At 32.1% G+C, this 14,079-nt stretch overlaps 1 protein-coding gene across 4 annotated transcripts in view; it reads right to left on the reverse strand.

Moving 5' to 3' along the window:
* LOC143255299 (lachesin-like) overlaps nt 1-13,090 on the reverse strand; it is an 82,279-nt gene extending 69,189 nt beyond the window's left edge. For 3 of the 4 annotated variants that reach the window (XR_013030530.1, XR_013030529.1, XM_076510751.1), the window contains exon 1: nt 12,675-12,926. Coding sequence is in view for 2 of the 4 variants with exons in the window: in XM_076510751.1 (XP_076366866.1) it covers nt 12,675-12,735 (61 nt within the window). In the remaining 2 variants the exon portion in view is untranslated. Of the gene's footprint in view, nt 1-12,674 lie in introns of all 4 variants that reach the window. The other variant, XM_076510750.1, reaches the window with a different exon arrangement.
* Between the last annotated feature and the right edge of the window lie 989 nt (nt 13,091-14,079).

Consider the following 14,079-nt stretch of genomic DNA (forward strand, 5'->3'; position numbering starts at 1 on the left):
AGAAAACAGAAAGCTGTAAGATAATTAAACATTTACAGAGTAAATACATTGGGATTAAGAGAATAAAAAGATATTTGCTGATGAAGACAAACGCGATTGAGATGATGAAAAGTATTTCATTTTCTTGATTCGTTGAACGTTTCGGAATATTACATATTACGAAGTCTGAAGACAAGATCCATTCCTTATTTATATATTTCATATTTTAAGATGCTTCTTTTCGTATCATACGAAGTTAGAACTTCTCTTACTATTTTTACCTCCTAATCTGTAATACAAGATGAGTCTGATTAGTGTAGATGTTGAGAATTACGATTTTTGAAACTTTTTCTTTAAAGAAAGTGTAATGTTTTGTATACTCTTGACCAAAACGTTTGCATACTTTCTTATATTGATGAATGGATAAATTATTGAGTAAACGAGTTGTTTTACGGATTTGTTCGTCAAAACACACAAACACGCCTATTTTGTAATAAAGGGTATGTTTTTGACACAAAACAAATACACCTGTTTTGGCACAATCATTTTCAGAAACAGATCAATGCTTTGCTCAGATAATTTCTCCGTACTTAGTGAAGAGTCATGCCTCGTTACGTGTCAAAGTTATAGAGTGTCAAGTTGTTTGAGTGTCCAGAAATGGTATAAAGCAAATGGACATTGAAAGAATAGTAGGGTATCCTCCATTTACTGTATCCAGAATCCCAAATGTCATTGGAATACAAATAACGTTGTTTTAGGAGAGTCTACTGGTAGATGCCAAAAGCCTATTGCCCAAGATCACCATGTTTTGATCATATTAACATGTCAAGGTCGAAAGAAGTCTTGCAACACCTGACAACAGGAATAGCATGAACACATTCATTTCAGAATAACAGTGAACAAGAGACTAACAAAGGTTATTTTGCAAAAAGGGCTACCTATAAACTGATATTAACTAGAATTCACTGTTGGCATCAAGTTGTTTGGGCAAAAAAGCATGCCAACCTACAGTTAGGACACTGGCAATATTTCACATTTTCCAATGAATCCCATTTCCAGCTTGTTAAAGCTGATGCTAGGATTCGTGTTTGTCGTTCACTTGAAGAACATATGATGGAAGACTCTTCTACAGAGAACACATAGGAGATGTTGCAGTACATATTTGGGCAGCTTTTAATCATGGTATAAAAATTACTATTCACACCTTCCATTGAAACGTACATGATACCTACTACAGGCATCACGTGGTCTTGATTTTTTGCCATATGCTAGAGCAACGTTTAGTCATAATTTCGTGTTCCAGGATAACAATGCAAGTTGCAGCAGTGCTTATACTGTATAGTATTATCATGAGGAGATGCATGTTACAAGGATACCATGACCAGCAAAGTTTCAAGGTTGTAATCCTATTGAAGACTGTTGAGCAGAGCTGAGCCAGAAAATTGTTAACCATGAACTTTTATCAGCTACTATAGCTCAGTTGTAGCGCCTTCTAGTGACAAGTTGAAAGGAAACCAGATTGGATTACATCAAAAATGTCATCAACAGTATGCCATGTTATTAGAATACGAAAAGGACTAATAAAATATTAAATGTTTAATATGAGCTAATAATATGTTACAGACGCTATTTGTAATCATTTGATACTATAGTTTGCCACTATCTTTGTTTAGTAAGGTTTTGTTGTGATAGGTGAAATGCTGATTTACACATCTTTCTCTGGGTGTTTGATAAAATTGTCTACTGTTTTTAATAAATCGTTAAAGATTTCTATAGAAACTGTTTCATTGTACAAAAAACTGCAACATGTTTTTTTTTCAGTCTGAAAACACTTAGTGTATTTGTATTTCTCTATCTTAATAGTGAAGATCTTATTTGTTAAAAATATACATTTTGGCCAAGATTGTATTATGTTAGTTGTGCAGCAACTTAATTGTGAACTTTAGTCTTTATATTACAAATTCTGTTTCTTTGCCAAAATCGTGGTGCTATGTTGAGGTGTGTTCTTCACAACTCGATAATCTGGCATTTGGCCCATAGGAAGAAAGAGAGAAGCTCTACATGTCTGTTGCAAACTATAGGCAGTAGAGTTTGTTTGTTTTATTGTGCTATAGACCTTTTTGCATTTGCTATAGCAGAAAGAGACTTTAAGCTATTACGTTATATAAAATTGTTAAATAAACATCATCCTTGCACTTGCAATAAAATGATGAAGTGCAAGTGGCTTTAAATTTAAATACATCCCACGTTTGTATTCTCAGGTTACCCTAATATCCAGCTTATCCTGCAGAACCCGAAAAATAGAAGTATTTAACAAGGCAGTGTTTATACTTTATATGCTATGAATTTTAGCTAGAGCTAAAGGCTTAACCTAATATTAATTACTGGTAAGGTACCTTTTAAGAACTCAATCCATTACACCGCCTGTGTAATATCGTTACATTATCCTATTATCTGTTCATTTTATGATATCTTAATTTATTTCATACTTTTATGATGTATTTTTATTACTTTTATAGAATATTTAAACTTTATAACATGTATGCCCCCAGTAATGCACCATGCTCAATATAGCTTGCTGAAGATGGAATCTGTATATTCTGAAACGTTTAAGAATGAAACGTTTGTTACTAAAACATACACGTACAAATATTTGTTGTTGCTGCTATCGTCCTGTTATTCATCATTAAACTTCGATTCTTGTCGAAAGAAGCTATGCATAACAGTTTTTAATCGCGTTACCAAAATGATGTGTAGACTTAACAATATACATATAAATGCTATTTCTAATTACATGTCATTGCCAGTTTTATACGTAACATTTCTTGTATTTGTTTGTAATTAGATACTTCATTATGTCTGTCAATTATTGTTAAGTTCAGAATAACTATTCACATGTAACGAATGAAACTCTTCTACGTGTAGTTTAAGCTTACTAACAGACCGAAAGGTACGTTGTTTCCGGAGATGTCCGAGTACGAGTTTTAACATGAAGCCTGAAACTGAATGCATAGTAAATAACATTTCGGTTGTACGTTTATAAAACTTTTATTAAGTAGTGTTTTGTTGAATAAAATCATAGTAGATAGTTACATCAAATGTTTGTATCTCTGAGGACTTCGTGCGTATATATATATAAAAAAATATATACAATAAATATATATATAACATGCAATAAATTAAATATATAACTTACGGCTACGTCCGTATATCAAACGTGATTCTTATTTCTTGAAGTATGCTGAACTGAGCAGTGAAGCATGGTAATGTTTGAAATACGTTTAGTGTTAATACAATCCCTAAAGCATGATGAAACTGAACATTTTGCCAGTTTTGTGTGAAAAAACCTAAAACTATTTCATAATTATAGAAATACCTTTTGGCATTAGATTTAAACAATTTATTTTCAGTTTGAAAAATGATTTCCAATTAAATTAAATTGTGAAAATCATAAGAGATATACTTTTAACACAATCTAATATTATGTTTATTGATCACTGCAGGTTCACTCAACAAAAAACAGTTTCACTGCTTGTTGCAACTTCTATTATAATAAGGTGTGTAAACAGTTTCACCAACATAAAATTTAGTTCTAAACCTTCGAAAGAAATGTTAAAATTCGAAGAAACTCCTATGAGTCTCAACTAGACTTGTCAATATGTAATTACATAAACGAATTTAGAAACAACTTGTTGTTAAAACACAATTACTAGAAACTGAGCTGTTATCACTAAGTAGATGTGTGTAACGTTTGTGCAATTCTCAACTGTCAGTTCAGAAACATATACCTGATTGAAAGTACCCTACTTGTAGTTGTTCTCAGGAGAACTATTCATATATAACCTAAGTTACCACGGTAACCATCTGGGTTTATCCACACACAATGTCCACCCATCAGCAAACATGCCACACCCCTGTGAGATATGCTCTTGCGTGATGTAGCAGTAGGGGATGCATTAATTCTATTGATTGCTGAGTCACATGAATATCGTAAGTTCTCACACTAGTTGAAAGGCAGTTTTGTAATATATTTGTAGCGTTTTACCAGAACCTTATTCTGAATCATGCAACTATTTTCATATTTACTGCAGATATTTTTTTTCAGGAACGGTTAAATTAATGCTTATTCCCCCATTTATCATACAATTGTGTGATAAATGTAAAGTGATATCTGTGAAATGGACAAAATTATCAAAATGATTTGTTAAATGTTCAACTAAAAATGTATTTTGTATTAATACCGAAACAATACATTCAACTGACAGTTATTTAAACAGTTATTCAAGGACAACAATTTGCACTCGGACTAGATGTTCTGAATAACTTTGGGTACCTAAAAATGTTTTATTGGCAAGTATCGGCACATCTTTCTCCAAATTCATCAAGACATTGGTTAACGGAATTAATTTTTTTAATTATCGATTAGTTAACTAGTACATTTTTGTTGACCACAAACAATCCCAATTGATTTAAATATCGAATAAACATTTTAACAGATTAGTGTTATCATAGAATATTTCATCTCAGTTTTCAGAGAAAATGCAATAAGCGCCACATTTACCTTGTCTTGACACCACTACCTAAACTAATAATTAGAAATGACTTCAGTGATATTATATGTAATAAATTGCTATAAGACTATGAATCTTTAACATAGTGATAAATAAGATGACTCGACACGAATATTTTAGTTGTAATTGTATTATATTAACGTCTTCAACGTGTTGGTCTCGCGTCACATAGTAATTGTTATTGAGAAAACAACATATAATATAACTGTAAACTATCAGGATATTAAACGTTTCATGCAGTGTCAAAGGCAAGAACACAAATTTGTTTTCTAAGTAATACGATTTGATCCTACATAACCAGTTTGATATCACTGTGATACACGCAGTTTGATGAATTTGCTGGATTGATACACGGATAAGACGTGTAATACGATTTGATCCTACATAACCAGTTTGATATCACTGTGATACATGCAGTATGATGACTTTGCTGGATTGATACAGTAGTGAGATGTCTTAAATTATTTAGTAATTAAGTTTAGTTTCATTTTTAAGCATTGAATTTGATTATTTCTTGATATTCACCAGCCCTCTTGCTGTGTTACTAATTCATAAAGCTTGACACATTATGTTCCCACATTAGAAATACATTTCGTACTATTAAAACACGCTATTAAAGTAAGATGAAACTATTTTACCATTATTTTTGAGTTTAAGAGAAAAATGTTTCATCTAAGTATTGAGAACAAGCTCTGAACACCACATTTTGTAAACTGTACGTCCAGAGACAATTGACACTAGGTTAATACATGCATATAGATACAAATTACAAATATAAGACGGAAGTGGGTGGAATTACCTCTACCTTGAATTATGTAAATTACGTTTACGCATCCTTAATTTTAAAAGTAGCAGGGATAGATTTTAAAATATTTTACGTACACTCAATAAAACACGTTATAATTATTTACTTTCCATTTTAAAACTGATATTTATAGCTTAAGGATTTATTTCAGTTTCCATATACGACAGTTAAGTCTTTAACTTAAATGCAATTAACTTTGTAGCAAATTAATGTAAAGTGTAAGAACAAATAACATGGAAAACATAAATATCTTTATACAAAAATGTCTAAATTTAAACCACTGTACACAGGTAAACGTGTTGAATGGTAAACTAATTATATGGTTTAATACTCTCTTAGGTCATAAGAGTATAATGTTATATTTATTTAATATTTTTTAGTTTACAACATGATTGATATTATAATTTACTGACAGTCATGGTCTACTTACTCATCTATGATATGTTTATAATTAGTCGAGATCTTTACCAAATCTTTAACACAATTTCATGTACATAAACACTCTTAATGCAGGTATTTTATCCAAACTCTAACAAGTATATCTTCCTTTGTAATTTTGCTTATCAGCTTTTCTGTTTATCATCTTTCTTGTCTTTTATCTTGAAACTTGTTGTTTCCTAAATTATTACATTAATATTATTGTCTCAAAATACGAACTTCCTATTAAATTACCTTAACTAGAAAAAAAAGGGGTGATTTTTATAAACCATAAAAGTGTGGAGACGTGTATACCTTACAGTTTTCCTCATTGAAGCTGGAGGGACATGATTGTGTTTTATTACATTTAAATAAGAAAAGATAAATGTTCGATAAATATTAACGTTTATGTATTCTATATTTACATTGATTTTCACTTATTTTATACGGAAGTACACTATCAATGCATCAAAACAAGCGCACACACTACTAGGACTCATTTCATAAAGTTAACTTATATACTATATATCTACATTTTACGTATTAGATTTATGATACCTATATACCAAGATTATTAAATTTTTCTTGCCATACGTAGGCATACTTCGGTTGGTTCGTCGTTCATTTTGACATCATGCCTAATTAATTAATTAAATAGACTTTCAATGATTAATTAAGCTCTGTGATTACAAAAAAAAACAACGAAATAATTTAATTGTTGACACGTTCTTACTGTTTTGTTGTTTCATAAATTCTGGAGTTTAAGAAGTCTTTTTTTTAACTTTCTTTTCATTGCAATGCCACATAATTGGCTATCTGCGCTCTGCCTATCGCAAGGAATCGAACCATAAAGTTTAGTGTTGTAAGTAGATATGCTTGCTGCTGACCAACAGGAGAATGTGATAATTAGGTTATACGTGTAACACCTCAAAATGTACCATAAAAGAATAAAAGTTGAAATTATATTCTCATATTTCATCAGCTTGAATATTGTTCTTCGTCGTCAAACTAATGCTTTAATTTCAGAAAACTTTGGTAAATATGTAAAAATCCAGCTAAATGTGATTCGTTTTCTCCATTCTCTCTCCATTCATAGTAGTGGAAAGCAGCTAGTTGTAATTGACTGATACATTATAATGTCCTTGTTCTGACTACACATTGAGTAAAACTCAAAATATAGTGAGAAGACTTGGAAACACAGTGAGTAAAACTCAATGTACAAAGAGAAGAGTTGAACATACGGTGAGTGAAATTCCATACATAAACCAGTCTGGTTTGTTTTGAATTTCGCCCAAAACTACACGTGGACTAACTGCGCTAGCCGTTTCTGATTTAGCAATGAAAGACTAGTCATCACTACCCGTAGCCAAAGTGTGGGATATTCCTTTACCAGCAAATAGCGAGATTGACCATTAAATTATAATGCTCATATATAAAATGGCGAGGATTTTTGGTGGGACAGGTATTCGAACTTACAACCCTCACATTACGAATCGAACGCCTTAACTATTTTGCCGTGATTTAATAAGAGGAGCTGTATAGACAGTGAATATAATTCAGCTTATAATGAAAATAACTGGATATATAGTGAGTAGAACTCAACATATAGTGAGAGGCGTTGGATATACAGCGAATTAAATTCAACGTACAGTGAGAGGAACTGGCTACACAGTGAGTAAATTAAACATATAGTAAGAAGCGTTGAATAAACAGTGAGAAAATTCAATGCATAGTGAATTAATTACATATACAGTGAGTAAAACTCAACGTATAGAGAAAAGCAATGAATATATAGTGATCGAAACTCGACGAATATATATAACGAAAGAAGTTGGATATAGAGTGAGTGAAGCTTGTGGTATAGAGAGTAGAGATGGATGTACAGTGAGTAAAACTCAACGTATAGTGAGAGGACTTATTTACAGAAAGAGTGAAACGACGTTTATGCTTACTCATACGTTTAAGTACACAAAATCACTTAACATAAATACGTTACAGTTATAGCTCTTTAGTTCTCGTGTTGCATTTAATGTTATACTGCAGGTCTATGTGCTTCAAGCTAACAAATTTCTATAATATGGTGAAAAATATAAAATGTGAGATTTTACACATCTGTCGCGTATCATGTTATTTAAGTATCGTTAATAAATATAACAATTTGAAATCTAGTGTAATAAACCACCTGAAGCCTAATTACTTTCACAACAACTCAGACAAGGTAAACGGTGTAAAATCTAGCATTTATACGTTATGACTTATGCAGAAGATTGACGCGTAAAAATTCTATTTATATGGCATTATTATTATTGTAAATAAAAACAACAATAACAATAACTTTAAGTATTCTAAATCAACACTTTCATTGAAACTATAATAACTAGATTCTGAGTTTCACTAGTTTATTTGACAAAACTCACGAATCTTGTCGGGACCCGTCAGTTGTAACTACTGCACCCAATACATAACGTAATTTAATGTATTATGGTTAAATTGTCTGGATAAGTACTTTTGGATATACATGTTTTGTGCATTTAACCGAAATTTAAAACAATCTTTTATGAGTTTACGTTATTGTCAGAATAACATCATTCTAGTGGCTCACGTTTAATCTCAACCCTATTTTACAATATTAAAACATATATTTTTCTCGACACAGCTTACAATTAGGAAGATGTAATATTTTATTATAAAACAGTTCACTTTATACAATTTTTTACCTGTAACCCTTCACTAAGCTAGTGCAAAATATTAGTTTTGTACTTAGTCAACATGTGAAATAAAGAACCACGTTCAAACAACACTGCGAAGTTCTAACATTAAATATTGAAGAAAATGGATGTTTTCACAAAAATGACTCGTTTAACATATTATTAATGTGTTCATGAAACATAATGTACTACGTAAGACAATTAAACGAACAAAACGAAGTTGTTTTAGTGGTAACAAACTCTGAAAGCCAGGTGCTGAGTGGCAATTAAATGAATCCTGATCATGTCGTTTAGCCTAGTCTACACTTAAATAAAAAAATAAAACAAGTAAATTAAATTACTTGCTTTATAACACATTAGTTAACTACATCTTTATGTTGTGATCCAGTTCAAGCGTTAAATTACTTGCTTTATAACACATTAGTTAATAATAATTTTATGTTTTGATCCAGTTCAAGTGTTTAATTATTTGCTTTCTAGCACATTAGTTAATAACGCCTTTATAATTTGATCCAGTTCAAGTGTTTAATTATTTGCTTTCTAGCACATTAGTTAATAACGCCTTTATGTTTTGATCCAGTTCAAGTGTTTAATTATTTGCTTTCTAGCACATTAGTTAATAACGCCTTTATACTTTGATCCAGTTCAAGTGTTTAATTATTTGCTTTCTAGCGCATTAGTTAATAACGCTTTTATACTGTAATACAGTTCTGAGCGAACTGTATTCTGATCGTATCAGATCAGAAGTCATTAAATTATATCGCAAGGAAACAGGAAAAAGCGTATGAAACTTTACGTTTTTCAATTTTGTTAAGATTCTTACCAAAACCTGATAGAATTCCCAATAGCGGAGACACGTTAAGTTCAGTAGGCACGATTAAAGCAAATCAATCTATGATTTCTTTTTTTGTTAGCTATATTTCTGTGCGCCCACAATACCAAGCGTGGGATGCGCGTATATCCGATTCAACTTTATTACTCATCAGGATCTGTCTACCAGTCTAAATTGAAATTATTTTAGGCAAGGTTAGAGTAAACTAAGCTATGAGACTTTGGGTGTTGTCAAATACATCAGTCGAAACGGTTTAACTTCCTGAGTCCAAAACTCGAATTAGATCTCAAATCGGTCAAGATATGACGGAACTATGAATTAAAAGTTTCTACTTAAAGAAACAACAACTCGGAGATATCCTACGAGCTGTTATGCCGTAGCTAAAAGTTACAAAATTACAACTCCAGACACCCAATAATTTTGAAGTATATTTTATCCATGTATGTATATGTGAACTTACAGTTATTAAGATTTCTAAAAAAAGTTGTGTACGAATATTTTGAACGGCGTCTGTTCCTCAATAATGATAAAAAATAGAGTAACCCTATATCTCTTAATCAATGTATATTACACAACAAGTTTTTAAGGTGGTTAAAGGATGCTAAGTAAACTTTCTAGTAGCAAAGAAACTATAGACTTTAAGTGGTTTATTTCATTGTTCTGAAGGTGTAGAGTGTCTAGTTTACGCCATAAACATTGCAAGTGTTTGTGAAAACTAAGTATGACACGACCTAACAGTAATATAGTCAGACTGTGGAATACGTCATGGTTTTGTTTTTTTAGTTGCTACAAAACTGAGCTAGGAATGTCGGTATTGTGAGTGCGCTGTAAAAGTGACGATCCTTGCAACTTTAAAGTCAGATAAAAGAATTGTCGGCGAGTGCTGTTGACTAGCTACATTCATTTTCATCTTTCACCTCAAACTTAGAAAGGCCTAACATGGTCAAGTGGTTAAGACGCTTGGCTCGTAATCCGAGAGTCACAGGTTCGAATCCCTGTTACACCAAACGTGCTCGCCATTTCAGCCGTGGGGACGTTATAATGTTACCGTCAATCCCACTATTCATTGGTAAAAGAGTTGGCGGTGGGTGGTGATGACTAGCTGTCTTCTTTCTAGTCTGCTAAATTAAGGACGGCTAGCGCAAGTAGCCCTCGTGTAGCTTTGGGCGAAATTAAAAAATAAACAAACAAACTTAGGAACAACAGACTTTCTATAATTTTGTGTAAAAATGATTGTAAACACACAAAAACCGTTATTAAAAAATTAAGAAGGCTTGGATTAATTTAAAGGAAAATATGAACTTTGAACATATTCACGAGTACGATTTAAATTTAAACGTAAAATCTGAGTAACGAACGACTTTGTGTTAAAACAAATGTAATAAACTAGTCTTTGCAGATTCAACAAAGATAACATTTATAACTGAGAGGATTAATAAGAAATTTCGATAATGTAAGCTGCGCACTTAAACCAAACCTCAAAATGAAAGACATGCTGATATCAACATATAAACTGAAACAGGTGCATAACCAAGTTAAACTCTCCCCGTTTACTCGATACTGCTTAAACATGAATGTCCACTAAAATACATCCCTCTTTCATGGGGCTATTGTAAGTCATGGATACTTTCCTCAAAGGTCACGAGGTTACTTATTCTTTGTTATTTGAATATTGTTAGCTTTACTCTACTTACTGATAATACAAAGCAAACTAAAAGTGCCACGGCCTTTGAGTGCTGGGTAAAGAGAATAAAACTATGACGTCATCTTTGTTTGGCGTTGTCATTATATGTGATTAAAGAAGTGAAGCCTTTGTGGGAGAGGGAATTCTGCAGATCCCCATTAGCAGATGTTCCAAGGCCGGAAGTTGACTACCGTATGTGCGCTCTAACATGAAGAGCTCTACAGTAAGTAATACAATACCGAGCCCGCCTGTGTTAACTACGTGTCAAGAAAAGAAGACATAAATGTTCCCCGATGGGTCAGTGATAAGTTACGTCTTTTACAATGCTAAAATTCGGGACTCGAATCGTGAAGTTGACCCAGTACAGGTAGTCTATTCTGTAACTGCTATAGAACAACAACGAGACATAAACACTAGTTGCAGAAATATCTTGCTTGGCTGTAGAGAATACACAACCACAGATATATACATATGACATAGATAACACTGACATGTGAGATATTTATTATAGAAGTTAAACAAATGTTTAAGTGTATTACATATGCAGTGTTAAGTATGTATATATATGGGAGAGGAAGTCACGAACAAGATCTGTAAAAATGTCTAGTCCTTGACAAAGTGCATAACACAGATAAAATAGGGAGCAAACTTAGATATTTGATTTTTTTAAAAGTTCAGTGTTATAAAAATACACAACTTAAAACTAAAAATATATATGTAGATTACTCCATGGTAACATTGGGGGCTATACCTGAGATGGACACAGATTTGTATGTTTGTTTATTAAGGTGTTTCAAGCAGATTAGACAATATTAGAATCCGACTTATGAGCTGCACTTGCCTGGTGTGTAGGAGAAGGCAGATTTAAACATCTCTGCTATTATAAATTTGTTTCAGGCATGTAAAACCTGAACACTGATACCAAAATACGGATTGCATTAATGTCTGAAACTGATTGCCAAACATATAAGTTACATAGTATTATGGCCTAAACATTAAAATGTTTGTAAACAGTTTTACAAACCATTTAATTGTATCATAAGGTGTTTGGAATGTGGAATATACAAGGAATTGTATTACGTTGTAAATCGTAATACTACAGTTGCTGGTATTTGCTCCACAGATTGATCTTTTTTTAACAAGCCTGAGAAACTAATAACTATATATATATATATATTTTAACATCTTATAATACCACAGCTCAGGCGAAACACGAGTTTTTTTTTACTCTTATTTTTTGTGCCATGTTGGATTTAATATTTAATATTTATGTCCGGAAGATAACGTTGAATGTAAAAATTGTTAAGTCTCATAAGCGTTATTGCTTCAAAGCGAAAAGCGTATCTTGTTCAGTGGTATCAATTCTTAAGCCCACGTGCACATTTCGCTAGTATTTGGGGCACTACCTTTTTGGGCTGTGTTATTTTAAAGACAATTTATAGTATTTGTACTCCTGCAGCAAAGGGCGTGTTCTTGTTCTGGAGCCAGGTATGTATCTGTCCGCTGCAAGAGACACCCTGGTAGTTTACAATTCAAAAAAAGGAAAGCGAATAAGTAAATCTTAGAACGAATACATATTCGTTAAAGTGGCAAAATACAAGCATTATTGAACATAAAAGATTGTTTTTCTTTCTTTATCTTTTCCTAGTTTCCAAAGGACAAACGTAGTTTTACTTACCCAGTGCAAACACCAGCAACAGTAAAGAGAAAAACGTCAATTCCAACAGAAATCGCATCATTTTTTAACGAAACTGCAACTTATCAAGTTCTGTTGACTAAATCTAGCTTTCTTCCTGAAAGTACGAGCTCCAGTATAAGATTCTAGGTTTTATATAGCCAGCATGAAAAATTGTAATCCTAGAAAGGAGACTCGAGCAAAGAGCAGGCACACTGGAACAATCCTGTTCCGTTCTAATATGGGACATATCCCGCACCGTTCCAGGATGATCACTTGTGATGAGCGCCAACGCCTTATGACGTCACGTCACGTGAGTTGGGTATAAGCCAATAGACCACGTAAAATAACATTAAACTAGGAGGTTTAAATATTTTAGTTTGGTTATTTTTAAAGATACAGTATTCGTGCATGCTCTCCTAGGAAGGCCACTAAACATTCTGACAACTTACAGCTTTTACATTAAGGAAGAATATTTAAATATCGTAAAAGCTGCAAGACGTAATAACATAATATTTATAATAACTATATAAATTCAAAACAAACTTTCATTCCGACAGTATGTTATTGCAGCTTAAGGTGAAAATACATCATTAAGTAGTTATACCACAACTAGCCTCACATTTTGGCACAATAACAGAAAGTTAGAAACATTCTGAAAAAACAAAAGATGAGTAATTTACATAACCATGAAATATTATTGAAAGTGCTACACATTCAACAAAATGTTAGTTGCTTTTTAATAAATGTTTGAAAAAATAATGAATTTTGGTGGCTCGTCATGTATGGCTAAAATCATTACTGGGGAAATCCTAATTTTTCACAAATTGCATGGCTCTCTAATTGGTAAAAGCAGTTGTTCTAGTAATTTCTGTGATAGCACCTATATATGTTGGTAATTTGGACTTTACAGCTCGTAATAACAATATTTCCGAGTAGCTACTAATAATTATTACAGCTGGAGTTCACGCGTACTGTTAGTAAAATTTTAACGTGAAGGGTTTTGTCAACCTGTTTTGAAATAAACATCTAGTTCTATTAGTAAGCAATACATTAATATTGTATATTTCAAATTCACATCTAAATGGTGAAGAAATATAAATATATGGAGAGAGGGATCAGAAAACAGCTCTAGTCATTGAATTAAACAAATTTTATATATATCTGCAATAATTATAGTCATTACTCTAAAAATGAAATATGAATGTATATATATATATCTAATTCATCACTTGATGTTAATATAATTATAAGTATTTCCTTATTGCAAAGTAACGTTAGGCTATCTGTTGTGTCCACAGAGAGGAATCGAACCCCTGATTTTATCATTGTAAATCCGAAGACTTACCTTTGTCTTATCAATAAATATAACTTTTAAGTTTACATAAATAAACCTTCCAAGTCTAAG

This window comes from Tachypleus tridentatus, chromosome 7 (assembly GCF_004210375.1).
Source record: "Tachypleus tridentatus isolate NWPU-2018 chromosome 7, ASM421037v1, whole genome shotgun sequence".
In the NCBI taxonomy this organism is placed as follows: domain Eukaryota; kingdom Metazoa; phylum Arthropoda; class Merostomata; order Xiphosura; family Limulidae; genus Tachypleus; species Tachypleus tridentatus.